The sequence below is a fragment of the Odocoileus virginianus genome, chromosome 17 (assembly GCF_023699985.2).
Source record: "Odocoileus virginianus isolate 20LAN1187 ecotype Illinois chromosome 17, Ovbor_1.2, whole genome shotgun sequence".
Classification (NCBI taxonomy): domain Eukaryota; kingdom Metazoa; phylum Chordata; class Mammalia; order Artiodactyla; family Cervidae; genus Odocoileus; species Odocoileus virginianus.
The window spans coordinates 39,212,225-39,224,827 of record NC_069690.1 but is presented as its reverse complement, the minus strand read 5'-3'; the positions used below and the strand labels follow the sequence as shown (position 1 = coordinate 39,224,827).

Here is a 12,603-nt window from a genome sequence, read left to right as displayed (position 1 = left end):
TCCCTAAACCTTTTCTGCACGTTTCTTTGCAGGAGGGTTCAACTGAAAAGATTTTTTATAATATTACACTTTAATGTGTCTTTCTCCCAAATTCGCCCAGGAACTTTTTCTGTTGGAAACTGATCATTCATTTCCTCTCTCTACCTCCCAACCCTCTCCTCCCTCTCTCCTCTCCTCCATTTCCCTTCCACCTCTCTCCTCATTCCCTCCCAACTCCACTTCCACATATCTAACATACAGACTTCAAGGCCGAATCCGTATTCTCTATATCCCCAATGCCACATCCAGCTTCCTGTCATTTCATTCTTAAGCTAAAATTCTTCTTTTGAGGCTGATGCTATCCAATTACCCCCCACCACACCCTTCCACCATCCAAGGACTTCCCCACCTGGTTTGTAGTCCACTTCTCTTCATCTCCTGCCATCATGGGAGACTTCCTGGCTATAAAGATGGCTCGTTTAACACTCCAGTCTAATTCCTACTCCAGGACTTCAGTGTCAGTCCATTTCTAACCTCTTATTCCAGCGATTGTTGGGTCCAGGCCCCATGTCTATTCACTAAACTTTATCAAGATCTGGGGTTATATCTCAATTAGAATTCTAAACTCTGGCTTCCACCATCCAACTTTAACCTACCATCCTTCATCTCTGTTAATCTCCTGCCCACTCCACCTGCTGTATATCCTCAAAAAAGTGCCCAATGACTCAATCTTTGTCTTTGCTCAGTGTATCTGTTCCTCTAGTCTTACTTCCTTCTTTACATATGACTATATGGTCAATCCAGAGAAGGCAATGGCACCCCACTCCAGTACTCTTGCCTGGAAAGTCCCATGGATGGAGGAGCCTGGTAGGCGTCAGTCCATGGGGTCGCTAAGAGTCAGACACGACTGAGCGACTTCACTTCCACTTTTCACTTTCATGCACTGGAGAAGGAAATGGCAACCCACTCCAGTGTTCTTGCCTTGAGAATCCCAGGGATGGGGGAGCCTAGTGGGCTGCTATCTATGGGGTCACACAGAGTCGGACACGACTGAAGTGACTTAGCAGCAGCAGCAGCAGCATATGGTCAATCACGGGCTTCACAGGTGGCTGAGTGGTAAAGAATCTACTTGCCAATGCAGGAGACACAGGAGATGGGGGTTTGACCCCTGGGTCAGGAAGATTCCCCTAGAGGAAGAAATGGCAGCCCACTCCAATATTCTTGCCCGGAAAATCCCAAGGACAGAGGAACCTGGTGGGCTACAGTCCATGGGATCATAAAAGAGTTGGGACACAACTCAGCATGCACCAGAAACTTCTTCACTATTTTTTCCTTCTTCTGAGCCCATCTTCAAACCCCAAATGCATATCAGCCGATCATCTTCTCTCCTCCTACATGAAGATAACTTCCAAATATGCATTTAAATGTCATTAGAAATGAGAGTTGGTCCTTCAAGCCTTTCACTCATTGCTAGTCAGGCATCTTTCCCCATTCCAAGTACTTATTCTAAACATTCACACTTCCTATCTTCATATGAGACATTCCACCAACCCTTAAAACTCAGCTGGACCAAAGCTAACCCCAGTATCTTCCTCCTCTTGTGTTTCCTATCTCATTCAGTATTATAGGATTCCCAGCATCTGAAAGCAATTACCTAAGAGCCACCCCCAATTCTTATTCTTTATTCTCCAAATTCAATCAATGACCATCTCCTCTCAACTTCTTTCCATCCTACTACCCTCATCCTTTCCACCTGAACCATTTTCCTAGCCTTGTAACTGGTCTTATTTTTCATTTCAACGTGATTATGTTGTCCCCTGCTTTTTAGTTATGATTCATTTCAAAGTTTTTAATACAGACAGCTAAACATGATCCAGCCCCTATCTGGTCCTGACCATACATTTCTCAAAGATTGTAACTATGCATTTTTCATGTCTGCATTTATTTAGCATCATGTCTTTATTTTTACACTTAGTATTGACTAACAAATGTAGTAGCTATACATTTTAAATAAAGGAATCAGTCAATATTTAGGTTATTGTTCAAGGTAACGAATAGATGTAATAATCACAGTAAGACAAGAGAAGTTAGTAGGATCATATATGTTTTAAAACAACACAATGCTTCTTGGTGTGGTGGGATAAAATATGTGTTTCTGTAGCTAATGGTTCTTTATATCAATATATCTCTCTGGTAATTAAGACCCTACTGTAGCTGATGGTACCCTATCACAAGCTTAACTTTTAAGACTTTATAATAACCTGTATCAAATAATAATGGTATATTCTTAGGGTCTAGATGAAAGTAAAGGATTACTCACCCAAAATTATAAGTTAAAATAATGAACTTAATATAGAATGAACCCTATTATATGTAAGATAACAAATATCCTGAAGCAACAACCCAGGATGGTAGACATTAATTTAGCCCCCCAAATCACCCAATTATACATAATTTCATGCTAATTTGAATGATGCCTTTTTTTTCCTTTTGGCATGTATAACTCAAATAGAGACACCCCCCAATGTGTATAAAAGCCCAAAGAAGCCATCAGCACACAATATTCTGTTCTCCTCTGAAGTCACAGCTATCCACAGACAAAGTGACCATTTCTCATATTGCCATGTCTCTCCGATTTTCTAGCGGGTCCAGGCATATTTGCCTACGGTCTGGAACTGGATCTGTCAGACCATCCAATGGAGGCACAGGCTTTGCAGGTAGCAATGCTTGTGGCAACTCTGGTGCTGGACGTGGATTTTCCTACGCTTTGGGCGGCGGCTTGGGCAGTCTTCCTGGTGGGGACCACGCTGGTGGTATCCCGGGAAGTGGTACCTGTGCTGGCTTTGCTGGAAGTGAAGGGGGACTCTTCTCTGGGAATGAGAAGGTGACCATGCAGAATCTTAATGACCGCTTGGCATCCTACCTGGATAACGTGCGAGCTCTGGAGGAGGCAAATGCTGAACTAGAGAGAAAAATCAAGAGTTGGTATGAAAAACATGGTCCTGGATCTTGCCATGGACTTGATCATGACTACAGCAGATATCACTTAACAATCGAAGATCTTAAGAATAAGGTGAGAATTCACAAACTTGGAACTATTCAAAGTATTTAAAACTAAAAATGATCTAGCAAAAGACACAGAAGTAGAACAGGAAATGCTTCAGAACTGTTATGTATCATTTATATCATATTTATTATCTATTTTGAAACGTAATTCTTCCTATTAGCTAAAAACAGGCATTCTGATTCATGAATGTCTATGCAACTTAAATGTTACTAGTTCCATTATTGCTTATTTTGAGATATATTCATTGACAAAGAAGTATTACAGTCTAAAAGTTATATGGAAAGAAGTAAAACCATATTTGTAATTTTTAAAAACAAAATTTTAAACCTTTTTGGTTATTACATAAGGAAGTAAGATTTTTTTTTATACCAAGGTTGATTCTACAATGTTTTTTGTTTGTGTGCTTGTTTGTTTCCTGAAATAATAGGTTGTTAGAGCAGACTTACTGGTTGTGTTCTCCCTCCTGATTTCTTCTAGATCATCTCTTCCACTACGGCAAATGCTAATGTCATTCTGCAGATTGATAATGCCAGACTGGCTGCTGACGATTTCCGGCTAAAGTAGGATATAGAAAATAATCACACCTAGAACATGGTTCTAGTCCACTTAATGTGTTATATAAAATTTCAATTTCACCCCGAAATTTCACCCCATAGAACAAGCTATGGGCTTCCCAGATGGTGCTAGTGGTAAAGAACCCACCCTCCAGTGCAGAAGACATGAGAGACACAGATTTGATCCCTGGGTCAGGAAGATCCCCTGGAGAAGGGCATGACAACCCACTCCAGTATTCTTGCCTGGAGAATCCCATTAGACATAGGATCCTGGTGGGCTAAAGTCCATAGAGTCACATAGAGTCTGACACAACTAAAGTGATTAGTACGTACGCATAGAACAAGCTATAACCTAAGAGATTAAAGGAAGTAACATGTGACAATGCAACAACAAAATGCAACACAAAGCATGTTCTAAGATTACAATCAGCTAGACTCACATTTTACATATTTATGACATTCTTGAGCCAAAATATCACTGTATTTCTAGGCCTGCCTAAAATAGTGCCAAGTACAAAGTAAATGTAAATATTTGTTTTAATGGCCCAATTTACAATTTTCACTTTTAACTTCAATAAAATTCTGAAACAGTCTATTTCTACTTAATTGGGATATGCTATTGGAATTTGCATGACCAGATATTCATGCTGATTATTCTGCACAGAATTGTGTGAGAGGAGTGGAGGAGGACTTTCTTTGTATACACTTATAATATTTAGAGACCTGATTTCATTTAACTTTCACTTAAAAGCAGTTGAGCAGTTGAGTAAAGCAGGTTTTACTTTTCGGTCTCTTGAGCTGAGATTCACTAAATGTTTCCTAAGGTATGAAAATGAGCTCGCCCTTCACCAAAACACAGAGGCTGACATCAACGGGTTACGGCGAGTCCTGGATGAACTGACTCTCTGCAGGACTGACCAGGAACTGCAGTATGAATCCCTGAGTGAAGAGATGACCTATCTCAAGAAGAACCATGAAGAGGTAGGGGAAGATTTAGCTCTAGTTATTTTAAATACTTGGGAGTGAAGACTAAATGACAATAGTAACTCGTGCTCCTTATAATAATTCAAACAATGCCAAGGCATATCAAACAAAGAATTCCATGTCTCCAGCTCTGCCCTTCTAATCTCATCCCCCAAGGTAATACATGGTTAACACTTTGATCCGTATCCTTCAATTTTCTGGCTGTCACAGCCTAACCTTAGGAAATTACTACATTACTTTTCTCTACCACATTCAAATCCAGGAATGTTCAAGTCCTGGATGTTCAGGTACTAAGCATCTTGGGCAAATAGTTTAACCTCTCTGTGCCTCCATTTCCCAATCTGTAAATTAAGTCTGGTAATAGTACCTATTAGTTAGAGATGTTAATACCCCTAAACTGCTTTAGAACAATGTCTGGCATATAACAAGTGCTCAACTGAGAGCTGTGGTCCTTAAGGTGAGAGTTCCCAGAGGGCAGGGATTTTTATTTGTTTTTCCACTGCTCTAGTCCCATCAACAAGCACTCTCACTGACATTTCATCGAGAATTATATGCTTGATGCAAACTACTATACATAACATAAACAACAAGGTCCTATTGTACCACACAGGAAACTATATTCAATATCTTTTTCTTTTTTTTTTTTCTTTTTTTTTTTTTTTTGCTGCACCCCACGGTATGTGGGCTCTTAGTTTCCCAACCAGGGGGGATCCAACTCAGGCCCTCTGCAGTGGAAGCCAGGTCCTAACTACTGGACCGCCAGGGAATTCCCTACATTCAATATCTTGTAATAACATTATCTACAATGGAAAAGAACCTGAAAATGAATAGATACATATGGATCATTTTGCTGTACAGTTGAAACTAACATAACATTGTAAATCAAGTTTAATAAAATTTTTTTTTAAATAAAGAAAAAAAAGAATTTAAGAACTCTCTGATCTTTGTACCCACTTCTCACTTGAAAGGATAAAACATCTCTCTGGATGTTGTGGTGTTGGTTGTGGCTGTCTTAACAAATAACGAAGTAAATAGATGATTGGCATGACTACTGATCGAATAAGTCAACTTAAAAAATCATTCGTGCCTTAACTTAGACAACTCGAATTTAAGTCACAAACTGAGACCTAAAAAAGGAACAAGAGCGCAGGTGATCCCACACCGCCCTCGGGTCACAGTCAACGTCTCCCCGCAGGAGATGAAGGCTCTACAGTGCACCGCGGGAGGCAATGTGAACGTGGAGATGAACGCGGCGCCCGGCGTGGACCTCACGCTTCTGCTGAACAACATGCGGGCCGAGTACGAAGACCTGGCCGAGCAGAACCGCAGGGACGCCGAGGCCTGGTTCAACGAAAAGGTGAGGGATGCCCAGCCCAGCCGGGCCGGTACCCACCCCCGCCACCTCTCACCCTGCATCCCTCCACCCCACCCTCTCATCCCCCTCATCCCCCTCATCCCCCTCACCCGACCCCCGCCACCCCCCACCCCCACACCCCTCACCCTGCATCCCTCCACCCCACCCCATCATCCCCCTCACCCCACCCCCGCCACGCACCCACCCACCCCCTGGCAAGCTCAGACGCGCTTACTCCCGGGCGCCCGGCCTTGCAGAGCGCCAGCCTGCAGCAGCAGATCTCTGACGACGCGGGCGCGGCCTCCTCCGCCCGGGGCGAGCTCACGGAAATGAAGCGCACGGTGCAGACCCTGGACATAGAGCTGCAGTCCCTCCTGGCAACGGTAGGTGAGAGCGCAGGTCAGCGACTCCAAAAAGTCTAACTGAAATTCTTCCCAGGCCCCCTGTCATAACTTCATCTCCGAATACTTAGTGGAGAGAGGAGGACAGACAGACCCCGAGACGCTCAGAGAGACAGACAGCACTTCTTCTTCCCTGAGGTCTCTGAAGGTTCCTTCCCGCCCAGGCTCAGTGCCCACTTCCCGAAATGGGTCCTTTCTTCAGCTGGATGCAAAGCAAACAGCAGCAGCATTGATCTACCCGACAATCAAGTGGCAAGCTTATGTCAGGCGGTCAGGCAAAGCAGAGCTGGTATCACCAGCATCTCCTAATATTGCTGAAGTCCTGTTAAAGGCCACACTGTGCTTGCCACCAGGCAAAGAAGGGGACACATCTGAGGACTGTTAGCCTCTTCAGCCTCAGGGCATCCAGGGGAGACATCCCAACCCGACACACCCCAAAAGACTTGGCTGTCAGCCTTCTCTGGCACTTACTGCCAATTATTTCAAATGTTTCCGTGGACACAGCCCAGGAGGAAAATGGCTTCTCTTCTGGAGTGTCTGCTGGCAGCATTCAAAAGGCTTGGTTTTGAGAATTATGGCACACGTGATGGTCCAAGGGTTCCCTGTCCTCATCAGAGGTTTCACAGCCCCTGAGGACACCAGGTTGACACAAAGAGTCACTATTATACAAATAACAGTAAGCAGAGAAGGAAAAGATACTCAAAACAATAGGAAGACTGATTTGATGTAGACACCCTAAAAAAGGCTAGGGCTTTCTTACTATATCGTATTTAGATTGGAAATTTTACCACTCACTAACCCCATCTGGACAACTGTGCCCCTCTCCTCCTTCACCTTCATCACCACTGCTGGCTGGTACCCAAGACCCTCCTCCCTTCCACTTTGGGCTCCTGGAACCCTCCTCTCTTCCCCATTCCCTTCTTTCCTGCAACTAGAACCTGAGGCCCTATTCCTGCTGCCGTGCTCCTGAACACAAATCCTCCCTCTCATTTTGGAGCTGCGCTGAAGGAAATAAATTCCTGAGCTCCCAGAGCAGAATTTTAAGCACTTTCACAGAAAAGCAATGATATTAGAAAGTAGCTAGATTCCGTGCAGCCAGTAGTCCTGTAGTTTGGGCTCATGAAATAATCCACAAAAAAGCCCATCTTAACTTCCAACATAATCGAATAATAGAATAAGGGTGGCATGGAACCTATCTTCCATTCCTGAGATTCTTTTGTGGTCAGATGACTTCTATAGTTTGGAACACAAACTGTGAACATGCTGAGAGTTGTCTAAATATATCTCAATGCTTCACATGCTTCCTGTAATGTACAAACTTCCAAGTTCATCCTGACCTGTCTCCACATTCACAAGCCAACCTTTACAGTAGGAAGTTGTGAGACAGAGATGCTTATGGTCTGGTCTGATTTAGGACAGTGTTAACAATCTTGAAAAGGAGTATCATATGAGGACACTTTATCAGGGAAATTCAAGTTTTGAACACCTGAGCACGCACCTCCCTGATATCTGCCACTTGTCGCCTCAGCGTCCTATTACTATCCTGTTCACCTTCCACTTCTTTTCCCTGGAGAGCCCAGCCCCACCCATGTGATGTACTGGTCAGCCTGTTTATCAAAGGCAGTGCTTCTTAGCTCCCTGAGACTCCTGTTTAATAATGAATCTCTTATAACTCCCTCTTTATAATCCTAAAAATGGAGTCAAGAGATAATATATTTAGCAATACACACAAGATTTTTAAAACCAGTGTAATGCCATAACAACAATCAAGAGGAAAAATGGAAGTTTTAAAATAATATATATTTAATATGTAAACACTTGGGCCCAACTACCCTGTAATGAAACAGACTGAGGCTTACACCTTCTTTTCACTGATAAGTTTCATTTTAAACAACATAAGATTGGGAGTTGGTCCACACAAGAATACAAAGAAAATGAAAGAGTGAAAGTAGGAGTGCACACTGAGGTAATAACTAATATCAAGAGACGTAATAACCACCCGGATGTGATACGATAATAGAAAGAGGAAAATTATATTAATTAAAGTAGAGATCACATGACAAGACAAATTACAGACTATGCAAGTGGAAATGAGGAGGTATAATATTCACAAGAGTAGAGTTGAAATAATGACTTGTCCTGGCTTATGAAATATATCTCTTGTCTTGAAATCCCGCCCATGTGAGGGCATTCACACAATCTCAAGTGCTTATTAAAAGGCCTTTGACTGATGACAGAAAATCAAGGATGAATTAGAAAAAGAAACAGCAGCACAAAAAGCAGTGGTGGGGTGGATCTTTGGAGACAGTAGTAGAGTTAGATTGAAAACAACAGGCAACTCAAAAATAAGTATGAGATCTCAAGATAAAATTGAAAGACTTCAAAATAAGATTGATTTCTTATTATCTTACCCCCCCCAAAGTGTTTTAATATAAAGATTGGTTGTTATATGAAACAATACCTAAATGTGTGAATGTCTACTGGAATAATCAGAAATCTGTGGGTCAGGTATCTCACTCCAGGACATCCATCAGGCCTGCCCACCCCCACCCCACCACCAAGTAAACGCCAGTCACTTCCCCTTTCTCTCCACCTCCTGTTTAACTCTGACAAGTGCCTCAGATTTCCAAAGTCCACCTAGGGAGCAGTACTGCCCTTTGCTGAGAAACACTAGTCCACGTGTCCTCCCAGTGGTCCTCCTTCATCTCTTGTTGTGACACCTTTTATGTCCTCAGAAACACTCCCTGGAGTGCTCCTTGACAGAGACGGAGGGCAACTACTGTGCACAGCTGGCCCAGATCCAGGCTCAGATCGGGGCCCTGGAGGAGCAGCTGCACCAGGTCAGGACCGAGACCGAGGGCCAGAAGCTGGAGTATGAACAGCTCCTGGACATCAAGGTCCACCTGGAGAAAGAAATCGAGACCTACTGCCGCCTGATAGATGGAGACAGAAAGTAAGTAATGCCGTTAGAAAATTCAGTTTTTACCTATTTCAAGCCACAACCATAGACAGTCATTCCCCTTCTATGCCTCCAAGCCTCCCCTCTTCCTTCCCACTGCAGAAAAGCATGGCCATCTCTTGCCTCAACTGTCTTCTCTTCCACACTTTGTACATCACAGCCGCATCTTCGTTTGCTCTGGGTGATCCCAGTCATCCCTGCAGAAGTCTCCATTTGTTATCCTTTTAATCCTTGTGTGTTTGAAGCTTTATCTACCTTTCAGTTCATTCCTAACATCACTGCTGTCCTGAAATAAATGTACTCTTTACAACCCCCCAGGATCTATATGTAAAGTGTATACTTTTCCTTAAGTTTCAAATTCTTGGGTTTAAAAAACAATCAAATGTAAACAAGATGGTTTTATATCCTCTCTTTAGATAAACTTTAGCTATCTAAATGTTAGATTTAGGTAGCTAAAATTTTAATATTTTCCTCTATAGAAAATGAAAATCTGTTTTGGGCCTACAAAGTTTGCTGGCATTCATGTTCATCCCTTGACTCAATGAATATTTATGAAGTGATGAACAAATATTACAGAATAAATTGGATTTCTTTTAACAGCTCATGCTCTAAATCAAAAGGCTTTGGATCAGGAAGCCCAGGAACTTCATCTAAAGGTAATAAAATCTAGTTTTCTTTCTATTTCAGCAAATATTTTTACATTAATGACAATCATACACTATGGCAACAGCCTGTCTATGTTTAAGTAATTTTAACTAATGTGCTCTGAACTTAAAGTATTCTGTTGAGTGGATACAACTGTCCCAAACAATTATTATAAACCAATACTTAACTCCCTCAACAAAAAAATTATATTACAACAGTGGAACTCTTTGTCATGTAATATTTTCAGTTGAATATGTGTATTACATATGTTTTATTTCTAGATTTATCCAGAACCACGCTGGTAAAGACGGTGGTTGAAGAGATAGATCAACGTGGTAAAGTTCTTTCATCAAGGGTTCAGTCCATTGAAGAGAAGACATCTAAAATGACCAATGGCAAGACAGAACAAAGAATTCCTTTCTAATTGTCACTTTTGAGAAAAGAATCATTTGAGGAAATATCCTGGAAAACTTCATTATTCTAAATATCAAGGAGATAATAAAAACACTTTCTACCCTTAAAGATTAGTTACTTACCAAGAAAAAAAACCCTGTTGTCTTAGTTACCTTTTACAGGAAGTTGGGTGTTTATTTTCAAATAAATAAAAAAGTTGATGTGCACTTATGTTCATTCACTCATGACAAATAAATAATTGAGAGTTATTTTTTCCATGTCTAATTCATAGGGAAACATTTATGGAATATATTTTAACTGCCTTTTGCCCTAGCTTTATATAATAGTCAATACCATATGGCAATTAAATATTAAACATTCACTAGGCATAATCTTTGTTGTTGTTGAGTCGTTAAGTCACATCCAACTCTTGTGACCCCATGGACTGGACTATAACCTGCCAGGCTCCTCTATTCATGGGATTTTCCAGGCAAGAATACTAGAGTGGGTTGCCATTTCCTTCTCCAGGGTATCTTCCTGATCCAGGGATTGAACTCATGTCTCCTGCATTGCAGGTCAATTCTTAATGCTGAGCCACTAGGGAAGCAGGCATAATCTTTAAATCATTTTCACATGAGCAAGCAATCTGGAAGGAAATCAGTCCTGAATATGCATTGGAAGGACTGATGCTGAAGCTGAAACTCCAATACTTTGGCCACCTGATGTGAAAAACTGACTCATTGGAAAAGACCCGGATGCTGGGAAAGCCTGAAGGTGGGAGGAGAAGGGGACAGAGGATGAGATAGTTGGATGGCATCACCGACTCAATGGAATTTGAGTAAATTCCAGGAGTTGGTGATGGACGGGGAGGTCTTGTGTGCTGCAGTCCATGGTGTCGCAAAGAGGAGGACACAACTGAGTGAGCGACAACTGAAGCAATCTGGAAAATTTTTAGAAAATTTCCTGCGATTGAAAACTTCCACCTCTAGATGGCACATTTCTGGTGTTTCACCTATGAGCCTATCTCGGACTCATTTGGAGATCTGGATACTTATCAGGATACCATTCCCCATAATCAGGATAATCTCGACAGATGTACAGCAAAGAATCTCATGCCACTGACTTTTTTCTAGAGCAGAAGTTGGCAAGCTTTTTCTTTAAAATATTGGGCCCAGACAGTAAATATTTTAAGCTTGGCAGGCCATAAGTTCTCTATTTCAATGACTACTCAACTCATTCATTGAAGTAGACAGCAGCCATAAACAATGGATAAGAAAATAAGCATGACTACCTTCCAATAAACTTTAGTTATAGACACTGAAATTTGAATGGCCAATAATTTTGACATGACAAAAAATATTTATCCTTCTTTGATTTTTTTCCAACCATTTAAACATAAAAAAATATTCTTAGCTCATGGACTGTACAGAAACATAGGGTGGGCCAGATTTAACCCATGAGCAGCTCTTCTAGAACTTAAAATTTCATGAGGTTGATGAATACAGCTTTCCATCTTTCTCAATCAAAGTGTATGATAGGGATTCCCAGCAAATTTTAAACTCTGCAAAGGAAGAACAACTCTCATATTTCTCAAATTTGTGATTGATTCTAATGAGAAGCTTCAATGAGGGCAGGAATTCTACCAAACAACCCAACGGTTATATGGAAGTTCAAAGAAGGGGCAAAAAGGATATTTATAAAATCTTGAGCCAAAGGTCACTAAATGAAGCAAATAGTAGAAGTTGATGGGGAAATAATTTCCCAATGGTACAATGTATGGGCTTCCCAGGTGGCTCAGAGGTAAAGAATCTGCCTGCCAATGCAGGAGATGCAGAAGACGCAGGTTCAATCCCCGGATGGGGAGCTCCTCTGGAGGAGGAAATGGAAACTTGCTTCAGTATTCTTGTCTGGAAAATTCCATGGACAAAAGAGACTGGCGGGCAACAGTCCATGGGGTCACATAGAGTCGGACATGACTAAGCAATGAGCACACACAAGCACAGTGTATAGGGCCAGCTGCATAACTTGCAGGGCTCAGTGCAAAATGAAAATGTGGACTCCTATGTTCAAAAATCAGCAGAAAAAGCATCACTAAAGGCACTAAAATAAGTTGTTTTTTTTTTTTTCCTTCTGCATTCATACTCTTGACGTCATAGTTTTGGAGTAGGATTTTTTGGCCATTTAATGTCATTAGGTATGGTAAGTCACTCCGTCATATCCAACTCTTTGTGACCCTATGGACTGTAGCCCGCCAGGCTCCCTTGTCC

General features: G+C 41.7%; 1 protein-coding gene and 1 long non-coding RNA gene across 4 annotated transcripts in view; one reads left to right on the top strand and one right to left on the bottom strand.

Annotated features, from left to right (window-relative positions):
* Positions 1–1,902: 1,902 nt before the first annotated feature.
* LOC139039120 (uncharacterized) overlaps positions 1,903–12,603 on the bottom strand; it is a 43,253-nt gene continuing 32,552 nt past the window's right edge. For all 3 annotated transcript variants that reach the window (XR_011492330.1, XR_011492331.1, XR_011492329.1), the window contains exons 4-7: positions 6,811–6,968; positions 6,174–6,312; positions 3,493–3,601; positions 1,903–2,941 (exon numbers count right to left, since the gene is read on the bottom strand). This is a non-coding gene — a long non-coding RNA (uncharacterized lncRNA). The remainder of the gene's footprint in view (positions 2,942–3,492; positions 3,602–6,173; positions 6,313–6,810; positions 6,969–12,603) is intronic.
* Positions 2,504–10,601, top strand: LOC110141027 (keratin, type I cytoskeletal 28). Its single transcript, XM_070479438.1, has 8 exons — positions 2,504–3,052; positions 3,524–3,606; positions 4,425–4,581; positions 5,780–5,941; positions 6,196–6,321; positions 9,075–9,292; positions 9,899–9,954; positions 10,225–10,601. Exons 1-8 carry the CDS (start codon positions 2,504–2,506, stop codon positions 10,365–10,367), a joined length of 1,494 nt encoding a protein of 497 aa, XP_070335539.1. The 3' UTR covers positions 10,368–10,601.

What these genes read in the sequence shown, in the direction of transcription:
- LOC110141027 (XM_070479438.1), top strand. Translation starts at nt 2,504, where the DNA reads ATGTGTATAAAAGCCCAAAGAAGCCATCAGCACACAATATTCTGTTCT. An exon ending in GCTGACGATTTCCGGCTAAA is followed by an intron (nt 3,607 to 4,424) that starts GTAGGATATAGA and finishes ATGTTTCCTAAG; the next exon opens with GTATGAAAATGAGCTCGCCC. An exon ending in TCAAGAAGAACCATGAAGAG is followed by an intron (nt 4,582 to 5,779) that starts GTAGGGGAAGAT and finishes GTCTCCCCGCAG; the next exon opens with GAGATGAAGGCTCTACAGTG.